The sequence below is a fragment of the Vigna angularis genome, chromosome 7 (assembly GCF_016808095.1).
Source record: "Vigna angularis cultivar LongXiaoDou No.4 chromosome 7, ASM1680809v1, whole genome shotgun sequence".
In the NCBI taxonomy this organism is placed as follows: domain Eukaryota; kingdom Viridiplantae; phylum Streptophyta; class Magnoliopsida; order Fabales; family Fabaceae; genus Vigna; species Vigna angularis.
Window position 1 is genome coordinate 23,644,724 of NC_068976.1, and position 15,607 is coordinate 23,660,330.

At 26.8% G+C, this 15,607-nt stretch overlaps 2 protein-coding genes across 2 annotated transcripts; both read right to left on the reverse strand.

Annotated features, from left to right (window-relative positions):
* Positions 1-8,085: 8,085 nt before the first annotated feature.
* On the reverse strand, positions 8,086-8,572 carry LOC128197966 (heavy metal-associated isoprenylated plant protein 47-like). Its single transcript, XM_052880993.1, has 2 exons — positions 8,491-8,572; positions 8,086-8,375 (listed from the first exon to the last, which is right to left on the reverse strand). Exons 1-2 carry the CDS (start codon positions 8,570-8,572, stop codon positions 8,086-8,088), a joined length of 372 nt encoding a protein of 123 aa, XP_052736953.1.
* Positions 8,573-12,845: 4,273 nt separating this feature from the next.
* LOC108336560 (disease resistance protein RGA5) lies at positions 12,846-13,461 on the reverse strand. Its single transcript, XM_017573035.2, has 2 exons — positions 13,324-13,461; positions 12,846-13,226 (listed from the first exon to the last, which is right to left on the reverse strand). Exons 1-2 carry the CDS (start codon positions 13,406-13,408, stop codon positions 12,943-12,945), a joined length of 369 nt encoding a protein of 122 aa, XP_017428524.2. The 5' UTR covers positions 13,409-13,461; the 3' UTR covers positions 12,846-12,942.
* Between the last annotated feature and the right edge of the window lie 2,146 nt (positions 13,462-15,607).

Genomic DNA, 15,607 nt, shown 5'->3' on the forward strand with positions numbered 1-15,607 from the left:
AGGTTACCTTCTTCATCTCGTAGTTATTAAGAAAATGTTTTTATAATTACTAGCAGAAACATAAGTATCGTCGCAACTGAGGTATCCACATATTTTTATCATTGTCTTATAATTATATATTATCTTTTATTTTATATGACTTTTTTATTTTATAAAAATAATAAAAATATTATCTATGCTATATTATATCAAAATCACGTTATAATGAAAAATTAATCATATAGAATAGAATAGTCGCTTTCTTTTCAATTTATATGGAGTTTTTTCGCATTAGTTTCTTTTTTGTTTTGTTCTTTGCTCCACTATATTTTTTATTTTTTTTATTGGTGTTTTTCATGGTAAATTGTGTACTGTAATTTTAAAATATTATTAGTGGTAAAATAAATACAAAGTTGTGTACAGTAAATTAAAAATATCAATTACACATTTTTATAGATAAATAAATAATTAAAATTTCTTAGATAAAAATAACTAAATTATATATATATATATATATATATATATATATATATATATATATATATATATATATATAGAGAGAGAGAGAGAGAGAGAGAGAGAGAGAGAGAGAGAGAGAGAGAGAGAGAGAGGAAGGATTCATCTCTTGTTCTCTACAATAATATATTGTCCCCTAAGTTTTCACGAATTTGTAATCAATAAATATATTTCGTGTGTATATACCTATATTTATTTTTTATTTTATTTTAAATAAAACTTTTATTTATATCTCAACAATAAATATATATATATATATATATAACAGTCATTTAAAAATAAATATATGGTTTTAAATACCGACACAATAAACTAATACAAACAAAGACAATAAAGAAAACTAGAAAAAAAATATACGTAAAATGAAAAATATAATGAAAATAAATTTTATATTTTACTCCAAGAAAATCTTCAATAATACTGAAACGCGTAATATAGTCAAGTCGTCGATTAGATATTTCCCGTCACAAATTTGGAAGTTTGGAGTAGTGTTACTTTATGATATTTGTATCAACCAATAAAAAAAGTTTCCTTATCAATATTGTCTGATCACAAAAATATTAGAAATAAAAATTTTATGGAAATTCATTTAAAACTTTTAATTACAATGCCGATGCAAGTGGTTGAAATATCTATTTTAACTTCCACTGTATTACAAACATGATTACTAAACATTATTTTGAAAATTTTAATTTTCTTAATTTTTAAATATTCTTTTAAATAAGATCAGGTTAGATATACTCCCAATTTGATACCTCACTTGACATTTTAAAATTCATTAATTATTTATTATTATATCAAAATTTATTATAAAATATAAAAAATATATGAAAAATATATTAAATTTATGATAAAATTATATTTTACTAGTATATTTGTAACATCCCAAATTCTCACATTAATATTCTCACATTAATATGTAACATCCCAACTTTTCACATTAATGTAACATCCCAAATTTTCACACTTGATAATTAACATTACATTTACGGTAACATTCCGTAATCTCACCCGTTAAAATTTCCTAGTTGATATAAGACTATACATGTAAAAAGATTCTAATTATAGTTCTTCTACTCCTCCCTTTCCTTGGTACTATGTGAGGCGACATTCCTTCATCTGCTCCCGTATAACGAATTATACGATCATCGCACATACCCAAACACAAAAACACAAACAAGTAGGGTGAGCTAACATGCAACAAATCATTTATAAGACATGCATAATTACTTCGATACAAACATCATATAATAATTATGTCAGACACCCTCATACCATCGTACCACAATTCCTATTAGACACTCGTCCCACAATACCCAATAAATACCATAACACTTAATAGACATTCATTCCATAATACCCAATAAACACTCATCCCACAATACCAATAAACACTCATTCCACAATACCCAATAGGCATTTATCCTCACGATATTCAATAGACACTTATCCCAACGATATATTGATGAGCGATACAACGGAAGGTTTTTCACTTGTGATGTCATTCTTAGTCCCCTCACTATGTCCAAAACCGGCACATAGACCAGGACATTCTGTCCTCCATACCATTCACAAGGTTAGTCCCCTCACTATGTCCTAAACTGGCACATAGACCAGGACCTCCTACCCCTCTCACCACATAATTCATCATTCTCTACTTGAGACTGAATGATTATTAGAGTATCAGGATAACCTCCAACTTCATGACCCTCAACATCAACATATACACACATACCATGTCATTACAGAATCTCTCCACGAAACTCATACCATGCTCACATTCCTTAACTCATATTATACCATTACGAAATCTACCCATAATCCTCATACACATACCATGACATTACAGAATCTCTCCGCGAGACTCATACCATACTCACATTCCTCGACTCATATTATACCCTTACGACATTTCCCCGTAATACTCATACATGTTCAGATGCATAAATTCAAATCAAATAAACTTCAATCATTTCAGAAATCATACAAACTGAATATATTCCAACAAGATATATTACATGATAATTTAACAGTACATAATCTGTACACAAGATTTAAGTTAAAAACCTGTCGAGTAGACTTCCAAGAAAGAGAGGTGCGTCACAATGGACAACTTAAGTACCAAGTCTTTCCTTAGCCAAAGTGTTCCTCAACTAGTTTTTAACAAATTTCTTATTAACAGATTCAAAACAACAGCATATAATATTTACACCGAATATCAATATAGATAAACATACAGTAAGCATTAACAATATTCATACATAATTTCAAGACATGAATAGTAATAAAACAGTACTAAATCATAATATAAAAGCTTAGATAAGTTAACTCCCCTACCTCTATTCCAGACTTAATCTCCTGCTCCGAATTTGTTTCCCCCGAAACCCTTCAGAACCTCTACTCTTCTTGCAACTAAAAATTTCTCCCTAACTCTTTCTTCTCTATTTCTCAAGCTCTCACTTGATTCCTCTTTTCTTGGTGCAAAATACCCTTCCCTCCTATGGCTATTTATAGGTAAAAAAAATTTACTATTCATTAATATTTTAATATTATTTATTATTTTAATATTATTTAAAAAATAATATTTTAATCGTTTACTTATTAAGAAATCCTAATTTCTTACATGCTAAGGAATCATAATTTCTTTCATGATAAGAATTTATTTTTACTATTCACTATTCACTTTTACTATTTACTATTCACTTTTTATTATTCAATTAAAAAAATACTAAATAAATTACCAAAAATTTGAACCTCTCCTTCTAAAATTACTATAATTTTATATCCAAAATTTACATTTTTCTATCCACTAAAATTATTATTACTAATAAAATGCTAAAATTTACTACTATAAATATTTTTCATGGATCTTACAATATTACTTTTTATGAATAAAAATTAAATTAGTTAACTTATTAAATTAATTATTTCTTTCATGAAAAATATGAGATACTTTAAATTATATTTGTTTACAAAAATGGATACACTGTCGTCTTCATCTAAGATTCTAAAAATAAGAAACCATAAAAAATTAAAATAAAATTATTATTTAACTAAAGTTTCTAAAAGTTATTTATCTAAATATGTTTCAAAACATAAATGGTTTTCCTAATTCAACATAGATAAAAGTTTACATCCTAAAGAACCTGCAAAATTTGAGTTACTTATCAATTTTCACATATATATTTTTAAAAATGAGTTACATACAAATTTTATATACGAATTTATATTACTGATTTTCTATATATAAAATCCATATATAAATTAGATGTGTTATGGCGAGAAAATGTGCGAAAAATAGAATCCATATATAATAATAATAATAGTTTATAGTTTGCGTATAATGTTACGTGGCTCTTTTCTTTTACCATGTCAGTTAGGTTTTAACTTTAACTAACTGGTTGTATTCATAATAAGGTTTTGAAAAAAAAAAAAAAACTCAACTAAGCTTCAATATCCCCAGCCTTAGAATATATACCACACAATATCAGTTTCTAGAATACAAATAAATTGAATTTAGTCCTATGACTATATCTTGCTATCACATTGTTTTCTAAAATTAAAACAAAAAAAACCCTTCAAAAGTATGTTTTTAAAATTTTATTCAAGTTCCTATTTTTTTTGGATCCCTAAACATAAGTTATTATTATCACTTAAGCCTTCGAATTACAAATTAAATAATAATTTCAATGACTTAAATATAATTCATTTTTCTTAAACTTATTTATATTTTTCTCATCTCAGAAAATAAAATAACAACGAAATATAATGTGTCATTTATTCCAATTAAGTTCCCAAACACTCCCCGTTTCAATTTCTCCTTTCTCAGTTTTTCGGTGGCCCACCATGATATGGATTATATTGGGCCTCTAGAAAGGAAACCAGCCCACTAGAAAAAAGAAAAATGATGAACTGAGAGATGATAGAATGTTGTTCCCTCCACCTAGACCAAAGTCTTCCTGCACCACTCCATATCCAATTTATCATTGTTATAAAACGGATGTCAATGTTTCAACTTCAACAGAGGTTGACATCCGTTTACATATTTTAACTTTTTTTTTATATTTTAATTTATTGTTTTTATTTTAGATTTTATTTTAATAATATTTTTTATTTACATAATATATAAAACAAAAAAGTTAAATAATTTATAAATTAATTTAAAATATAAAAAGAATTTAAATAATATTTATATATTAACTTAAAATATAATAAATTAATAAACTAAAAATAAACCTTAACAAATGTGGTCACATCCTTTTAAGTAATTATATAAAAAATATTTAAATAATTAATTAAATAATAATAGATAAATTAAATTAATAATTATTATTTTATTAAATAAAATAAAATTAATTTATATATAATTATGTAATAAATTTAAAAAAAATTAAATAATATTTATATATTAATTTAAAATATCATAAACTAATAAACTAAAAACAAACTTAACGGATGTAGCCACATCTATTTAAGTAATTATATAAAAAATATTTAAATAATTAATTAAATAGTAATACATAAATTAAATTAATAATAATTATTTTATGAAATAAAATTAATTTATATATAACTACGTAATAAATTAATTTATTTTATTTAATTAAATAATAATAATTATTTAATTAAATTATAAAAAAATTTAATTAATTATAATCAACGAATGTGTCACATTTGTTTAAGTTTTTTTTTTAATTTTTAGTTTATTTAATATTATATTTTAATTAATTTATAGATTATTATAACATATTACGTCAATTTATTTTATTTTATTTAAATAAATAATTATTATTAATACAATAAATTAATAAACTAAAAACTAGAAGAAAAACATAAAGCTTAAACAGATGTACACATTCGTTAACGGATGCGACATATTTGTTGAAGAATTTTTTTCTTCAACAAATGTCGACATCCGTTGGAAAAAAGAAGTGGGGGTGTAAGATTTTTTAAAATATAAATGTTAGTTTTAAAATTTTTAAAAAATGTGGTGGTGCAGAAAGTAATCTGGGACAGTGTAGGGAGTAACCCTCAAGATGTTATTCTCACCCTCTTCACTAAGTTAATGATTTTTCTTTACAAAGATTAGGAATTGACACACGATCAAATTTATTTTTCTCAAGATACACAAAAAGGATTTTTAACATAGTATATCTCATTTTAAGATTTATATTTTTGTTTTTTAATTTTGAAGCAAGTTTTTGGAAACGAGTCTTATATCTATAACTATATAACTATTATATATATATGGGGTTTGCTAATTCCGGTAAGGTCTTTTTTTAGTTGGTACATTTTAGCAAAGTGTACCAAGTTTTAATAGACAAAATAATCCTCATTCAAAGAAAAACATACTTTAAACCCAAGGGTATTTTAATAATTTTAATATTTAATTTAAAATAAAAAAAATAAAAGTTAGCTATTTACAATCCATGACTTAATAACTACCTTTTATTTTTTTATTTTAAAAAAACTAATAACTACTAATACACGTGGCAGCAATCATGGATGATAAATAATTACGTGGCAGCAATCATGGATGATAGGGTTTAGGATCTAGAGTTTAGGGTCTAGGGTTTAGGATCTAGGGTCTAGGATCTAGGGTCTAGGGTCTAGGGTCTAGGGTTTAGGTTTTAAGGTTTTTTTTTAAATAAAAAAATAAAAGGTAGTTATTAAGTCATGGATTGTAAAATAATTAACTTTTATTTTTTTTATTTTAAGTTAAATATTAAAATTATTAAAATACCCTTGGGGTTTTAAAGTATGTTTTCTTTAAAATGGGGATTTTTTTATCCATTAAAACTTGATACACTTTGCTAAAATGTACCAACTAAAAAAAGATCTTACCTAAATTAGCAATGTATACCGGGTTTTAGTAAATACTCTTATATATCATGGATTCTAAGTTTTAAGGTTAAGGATATTTTAATAATTTTAATTCTCAAAACTAAAAAGAAACACCCAAACCCTTAGTCACCTCATTCCTCTCAATCCTTTCTCTTTCATCTCTCTCACTCCAACCTTTTCTCTATCATCCTGTAGCCCCAATTGAAAAAATCAGAAACATTTGTCATTAAACAATTTGCCTTTGTAAAGAGTTGAGTTATTGACATATTCACCTTCAAGCAAATGTTCATTTAAGATCTCTTCAATTTCACCATCTTCACTAACCTCTCTAATTTCATCATTTGCATATGTTGAATCATCATCTCTAAAATAAACCCTCCAGGCCAATTACCAATTCATTCGGATGTCATTATGTTTGTGAAAATTAGATAAAATTATATACGACAAAAATTATAAAATGAAAATTCATTATAAAATCATTTTTTGTAAGAAATTGTTTAACAACGAGTGTTTCTGATTTTTTTCCAGGCCAATTACCAATTCCTTTGATGTCATTATACTTGTGAAAATTAAATCAAATTAGATAAGACAAAAATTATAAAATGAAAACTCATTATAAAATCATTTTTTGTAAGAAATTGTTTAAACACGAGTATTTTTGATTTTTTCCAGGTCAATTACCAATTTCTTTATGCTTGTGAAAATTGGATAAAATTAGATAAGACAAAAATTATAAAATGAAAACTCATTATAAAATCATTTTTTGTGGAATTGTTTAACAACCAGTGTTTTTGATTTTTTTTCAGTTGGGACTACCATAAGATAACAGAGAAAATGTTGGAGTGAGAGAGTTGAAAGAGAAAGGGTTAAGAGGAACAAGGGAGGTGAGCAAGAATTTGGGGTTTTTTTTTTTAATTTTGAGAATGAAAATTATTAAAATACCCTTAACCTTAAAACTTAGAATCCATGATATATATATATATATATATTAGGATACACATTTTATATTCGGTTTTATTTTTCGAAATTTACTCTCTTAACTACTATTTTTTAAATTTAAATCTCACTATAAAAAAATATTTACTTTTTTATTATTTTAGTAATCACTTTTTTAAATTTAAGTAATTATTCTTAATAAAAAAAATATTTAAACAATATTACTTGTAATGTTTTTTTATTTCAATAACTAAATTTTATTTTATCTATAGCTATTTCTATAATTATATACATATTTTAGTTTTTTAATTTTATCTTTTTAATTACTATTTTTAACATTTTAACAGTTTATAGATATTTAAAAATTTAAATTATACAAGCATGGTTTTCTTTACACTAGCTTTTTTTTATAAGATAGATTTACTTTCAAACAAAAAAAAAACTATTGTTTTTAACCTATACGTGAAATTAATCTTTTAATTTTAAACAAAATTAAGTACAAATAAAGTGTGTTTTGAAAGGATATAATAAATAAAAAAGTTATGAAAGTAAGATTTGTTAAACTAGTGTTGTTAGAAAAAAATTATGCGATTCAAACTCAAAGTTTGATCATGCTCAGTTGCTAATGAAAAGACATTTTTCAATCATTTTTATTAAGAATATGGCAGTCATTAACTTACAAAACTCTGAACAAAAACTGTATAGAAGAGAAAAACAGTGTTGTTCTCATTGATTTTCGGGTCTCATATGTTGCAACTCTATTCTGGTTCAACTGATCATGGATATTTTGGTTGCAACCTTTGATTGAAATTAGAGAATGGAGCAAGCATTGGGGTATGAATCATAATCCACTACATATAAATGACTGGGTGGAGGAAAATTTGAATAACAATAAGGTATTGGAAAGATTTTCTCTATAGTGATTTGATCTTTCTGTTCCCCTCCAGCATCACCATCCTCGTTTTCGTCTGTCACACTCATAAGAGTTGCATATTTGAACTTCTTTCTTAATTTATTAGTCAAGCAAACCGAATCAATTGCATCTCCAGTCACCACCACTTGATCTCTGTCTTCACCCTCTAATGCCACTGAATGCACACCTATATGCATGCATGCATCTTATTTACAGTTGAATCAAATCACAAACACTTATGAACAGTATTTGAAGTCACTAATATAAAGGGATTATGCAATTGAAAAGTGGCATGCATGCACCTTGAGACGCAGCAGCAATTTTCATTGCCTTGCTTCTGCATTTGTCATTCTCCATGCGCACTTGGATAACTATTTTCTGCATAATTGAATCAGTAAAGTGAAAAGCTTAATATATATATTGAACCCAATAGAAGACTGTGGAATGTAATTAATTACTAATCAATACAAGTAATCTCACCTTCATCTTTGATAACTGAAAACAGAGCACAGCTTTTAGCTTTCACTTCGGGAAGAAGAAGCTTACGGGTCACAGTATCGATCAGTCTATTTCGATCAGTCTATATATATATATATATATATATATATATATATATATATATATATATATATATATATATTATGCGATAGGAACGTATAATTAATAAAAAGAAAAAGATTGACTACAAAACCGACATCATCGCACAGGTTTCCTGTAGATTTTTTACTATAATAATTATAAAAAGTCTTAAAAAAGTATATGTTATGAGTAAAATTAAATTTGAATACACTGATAGTAACAAATATATTTTCAGTCAATTACGAATGTTATATAGTATAATCTTATTAATTTTTTTTTTAAAATATACTTATCTTAATTGGCATACTTAACATAATTTCCGATGAGCTAATAATATACAAATTTGTGTAATGAATAGAAATCAAACAATATTTTGTCTGTATTGTTGTTGTTGACTCAGAGTAAACGTATTAATTTTTTTGGTTCCATTTTAGACTCGGGTTGTTATGGAAATTAGGTGACCTTTAACGTTAAAATATTGTGTTTGGTTGGAAAGTGAGATGGGAAATGTGTAATACCGAAGAACTATGACTCTCTCTGGAAAGACTTGGTCCGTAATTGAACTCTTAATTCATCCAATTCTATTTTGATTGTTTATTAATGTTGCGTTGGTAGTTAAATGGAGAATTCTTAGATATAAAAAGGTTGTGTAGAAGATAATGATGTTTGTTATAAGTTATATTAAGGCCAAGTTTGATTCAACTTTTTTTAACCGTGCTTTCAAATGAGGGGTGTAAAAAACAGAAAAAAAAAATCCAAATTCAATCTATTATTACACGGATATAAATAGTTTTAAGTTTATTTTGATAAATTTGTTTTAAATCTGAATAAATGGATTTTGAATCCAATCCAATATTTTGGATATTAGATTTAGATTAATATGAAAGGGATTTTGGTTTTGGTTAGAAGGATCCAAAAATCAATAGTTAAAAGGCATTAATTGTTTACTGAGCATTTCTTTTTATTTAATTTGTAAACGTAAGTTTTTTTTTATCAATGGGCAAAATTTTATTAAAGTGAAATTTGTTTCTAACAACATAAAGATATATTGATTGGAGGAGATGAAGGAAAAAAAAAGGAGAGGAAGGAAAATATTTATCAATGAATATTTATTAATAATCAGAATTTATTAGTGATCATCGATAGATATTTATTAACTAAGGTTTATTGATATAACTTCAATCCTAAACATTTATCGATAAATTGTCTAATTTATAGATAAAATTTTCAACTGTCATTCTATTAACGAATTTTTTTATCATTAATAATCTGTTATTACATTTGAGTTATCAACAAAAAAAAATGTTATTATTGATGGATTGTGTATCTCAATGTGATTTTTTTATAGTAATACATGATACGTCTTAATTTAGATACTACTTTTTCAATTGGTAACCAAATTCTTGGTAAACATACCTGAGTATCATGTTAACTCGTTAATAAACATATCAAATCATGAAAATAGTAATTAATAAGATCAAATATATGTTTCTTAATAAACTCATACAATATCAAATATGTTTGATAATGTATAAATCATAATTAGTAAAAATAACTAAAATTTGTTTGGTTTCAACGCTATATAATACATTAACCATGCTACATGAGAATCAAATATACTGTTTCACAATTAACAATAAAAGGCTTGAAACTTTTGTTCCTGCAATTTTTTTTAAATGCATATCAATTTTTTCCATCTCAACGCGTATAACTTAATTTATTTAATTTGAAAAAAAAAAGGTCATTTTTTTTGTAACAGAAAACATTCTGAAACCAGACATTATATATTTTTCTTACAAACTCTTTTTTCGCAAACATGTTGCTCTAATATACAAGTGGTTCAACATGCACACACTCTTCTTTTGGATGCAACTGATTATTCAACATGTTATATATAGAGAGGTCTACGAACAACTGCATGGTAACCATCACTTCACGTACCTTTTACCCAAAAAAAGGCCAATCATCACATTTGAACCGAATACCTATTACTACGCAAAAAGAGAAAACAACATGACATGTCAATTTTGAGTTTGAAACGAATCTACCTTAAGACCAGTTCCAACATTAAAAGACATTGTTATAAAAATAGTAAACACCACTGCTTTTAAATTCCCAGAGATTGTATTCTCCACCAAGCCTGCTCCTTTCATCACTCTGAAAGACTGAAGTGAAGAGAAATCTTGTGCACGCAATGGCCAAATATTCTAAAGCAATGCTCGTGTTTGGTCTTGGGGTGTTGGTGGTTAGCATGTGGTGCATGAAGGGCACTGAGGGTGGCCTTGAAGATGAAGCTGCTTCCATCATTCACACAGTCAAACGTGACGACCCTTCTCATAAAGGGTGTGGTGGACCCAAACACACCGAGAGAGGAGTGGAAGAGTGCTCCGGCGAAGATGACAACCTGGGATTGTATCATGATGTTGATGACACTTTCAAGGGTGCCGCAAAAAGAGCCACTTCTAATGGTGAAAATGATGACTCTCCTAATCTTGGAAACAACAATGTCAATGTCTTGGGACATTGATACGATTATAGCATGTTTGGTTTCATGTTTCAGTTGCGACTTTTCACTTTCGTATATTTTTTTCTAGATAAATTTGCAAAATTTCTTGTAGAATTTTACGAAACAGTTTATAAAGCATAGTTTTCATGCATTGAGGTTACATATGGAATTCAATGTTCACTATTATTATTCAAGTAATAACACAGTACTATAGCTAAATCAATGAACATAAAGAATTACAATGCCTATATAGGATAATAAATTTGAAAAACTTCTATAGAATAAACTTTGAAAGAAATGTTTTTAGTCATTACAAGGGTTTAGTTTATGCATGATACCTGTTACTCTTAATCTGAATACTGCTCTGTCAGCTGGCAACCAATACCCTTGAAAACATATATCCGCTGGAATCACAATTAGAAATATATAATGGCTAGAATAGTGAGTTGGAAAAGTATGGTGACGAAAATAAAAAGCCTTTCATTCTTTTTATCATGTCTTAGAAATTAAGAACACCAAAACAATCTTCTGATAAGAAGAGTGGAATAGAGGAAAAGTAAACAGAGACCTAAACGAAAAAATTGAAATTGAAGATCAGACCTAACAACGAAAAAAATTTGAAATTGAAGATAACAACTAAGAACGAAATTAAAGAAACATAGAGGAAACAGTTGAGTGCAATAAATTTTATTTAGGCAAAATTGTAAATCCTCAAGTATAATTTTTCTTAACAAAGTTACAAAAATTCTTGTACTATTTTTACGAACCAAATGAGCGCATTTAAAATAAAGAAAATAGTTCAAAACATAGATATCAGGCAATGGTTACACGTATACTAATTGTAAAATGATGTACATTTATATTTATTTGACATATATTACAAAATAAAATAATCATTTTGTATTTTAAGAAGAAAAAAGTAAGTAAAAAATAAAAAAGAATAATATTAAATGTATGTCCAAAATTATGCGTCAAAGTATTATGTCATACATATAAAACTCAATACTAACTAGTCCTATATGCAAGTGGCAGCACAGTAAAATAACTATTTCTTCCTGCTCACTTTGAGAAAATGATAAAGTTTATTATATTTTTGTATATTTAAGTATAATATTAGATTTAACGGCGTTAAACTTAATCTTGTTTTTAAATATACGAAGACTAAGGAATTTGAACGAAAATCAACTTCTTGAAAAGGTTGTAGTAGTAGTGTAAAAATACCTTTTTATTTTTATGATATTGATTGAGGACTGTTAACAAATAACTGTAGTAAAAAAATACGCGGTTAAAAATTACAATTTTTATGAATTTTTAACAATTGATTAAATAACCATCATCAAAAGTAAAAACAATAACGATTATATATAAAATATTAACTTATTTATCAACCAAAAACCATGGTCGCAAAAGTGCATTTTTTTATGTCCATAAATTTCCATGTTCTACATAGATACTGATCGAAATTTAGGTTAAAAAATGAAACTAATTGAAATTTAGGTTACCAAATGAAACTAGCTTCACTCACATTACAAAATATCTTATTTTACATAAAGTCATCACAATATAGAAATTTCAACCCTAATTATTATTATTCAATCCAGCCTTTAGGCTTTTATTCATGAACGTGGTTTTGTCGTTCTTCATACAATCATGAGAGGTAATTAATAGCTCAGAGGATGGAGCAGTTATTAGGGTATTCATAAAATGTGAAAGCAGGTTGAATGATAGAGGTGCTACATATTGCACAAGACGGAGGATAAATTTTCTCTGGTATGGTTTCGTCTTCTTCTTCTTGGCCATCCTCCTCAACTCCTCCTTTTATATTTTCCACATGTATCAGGGTAGCATGGCGGAACTTCTTTTTCATCTGTTTCGTTAAGCAAAAAGGATCTACTTCATCTCCAGTTACCACAATTTCACTGCATTCTGTATCTATTTCTATTGATTCCACACCTGCATGTTTCATAGTACACATACATTTTGGTTATGAATCAAGATTTATATAGACACTATGGCTACACCTAGTTTTTATTCAACATGGCACATGCACCTTGACATTCAGCTGCAATTACCATAGCCTTCTTTCTGCATTTCTCACTCGCCACATGCATTTTTATAACTATTTTCTGCATCATGCATGAACGTATATATTAATACAGATAGAATTATTCACATATATATCATATACCTTGTGATTTAGACGTTTATTAATTATTGCAAGTATATCACCTTCATGTTTGATAATGAAGCCTAAGGTTGCAATAACTTTATGCTCTGTTGGAGAAGCACGAAAAAGCAGAAACTACAATAATGTCGATATAACAAGATAATGTGATATATATATAGAGAGAAATATGGATGTTAATTGGTGGTCCAAATATGTTGAACACGTCTCTTTTTTAATTAACTTTCAGCACTATTTTTATAGATAACGCCTCTTCACCTTTAGAATATAGATAGATACATGCATTATGTAAAAAAAAATCGAAATAAAGAAAAGAAAAACTGGTTTATTTATTTACCATATAAAACAGTTTTACATAGTCATTGAGATGAAAATCATCAAATATGATAAATTTGTTAATCTTTCCCAAGATTATTTTAAAAGTAATTATTAATGTTATTCATATTCAATAACAGGGTAAAGTACATAATCATTAACTTATACAAACAAAAGTTGAAATTTAATTTAAAAGAGAAAAATGAGAAGTAGAATTGCCTTGTAATTTGGGGCTAGACTTGGTAATTGAATGTGAGACTAATTTGTCACAATCATATATAAATGCATTATTGATGAGGTCTTCGTCAATATATCTTGCTTATTGAAGTTGGCACTTTCTGTAATGTTACTATCAATCAATTTGTTATCAGGAGTTTAAGTAGATCTTTTTTTCTTCTAATTTTCAATTCAACTCCCAGATTATCTTATTTTAGTACATATTGAGTTGTTTAAGATTAGTTAAAAAAATATTATATTTCTTTTAACTCTTTCAATCAATAGATTGCAAAATATTTATTTTTAAGTTTTGGAGATTGTTATAATCATATTACGCAAAAAATTAATTTTTAAAATATTTAAACTTTAAAAACATAATAATAAAATAGCAATTATAAATTTTCTTTATAAGTCAATGAATAAAACTAAAAAATTGAAACACAAATTTATACGAATTCACACTCTGAATAACATATAAGATAGGAAATATTAATTAATAGTACTATAACTTAAACAATTAATAATTTTATTATTTATTTATTATACTTGCATCACGAGTTTCCAAATTGGCGCTGCTTGAAGTCAATTTAGTATACGTTATTCAAATTGCTATAATGATTCCGTGTGGGGTTTTCTAAATTCTATTTATTTTCTTTTACCAATGTTCAAATGGAAATCTTTCATTTATATACTATTCTTAACTTTTTATATATTTATAATTAAAATCTCATAAATGATAAGATAGTTAGATTTAGTTATTTTTGTAACATCCCAAAAAATTCTCCCTTTAAAATTCAAAATTTAAAATATTGTAATAATACAATTATATTAACACCATGTAACCTCAAACTTAAATCTATACATAAGTTTAAGCTCATAGTTGACTGCAGAGATATCATTGAATCCCGCTAATCTGTTCTTCCAAATCTTCCTTCATCTACACCAGATCATGCGACAATCCTTCCTCTGCTCCCGTATAACAAATACGTTATACGATCATCGCAAAAATAGTTTTCCGGCACAAACAAACAAGTAAGGGTGAGCTAACATGCAACACCGCAATTATAAAACATGCATAAATGCTTTGATAAAAACATCATATAAAATTTATGTCAGACATTCTCATATACCATCATACCACAATTCCTACTAGACACTCATCCGGATGATACGTTGATGAGCGGTCACGAGAGGTTATGCACTTGTGATGACTTCTACTTTTCCTTACAAATACACTTCCAAAATACTTCATACCATTCACAAGGTTAGTCCCCTCACTATGTCCACATCGGAACATAGACCAGGACCTCCTGCTCCTCTCACCACATAATTCATCCTTCTCTACATGAGACTGGATGATTATTAGAGTGTCAGGATAACCTCCAACTACGGGACCCTCAACATCAACATACACACTAATACTATAATTTTATAGAATCTCTCCATGAGATTCATGCCATACTCATATTCCTCAACTCACATTACACCTCTATTTAACTCTCCCCGTAATAATCATTTCGTGATCAAATGCACAATTTCATATCAACATAATAAAATACATTTATCACAGTAATTTTATCACATCTCATGCATTCACATATTTTTGTTTCACATGAAT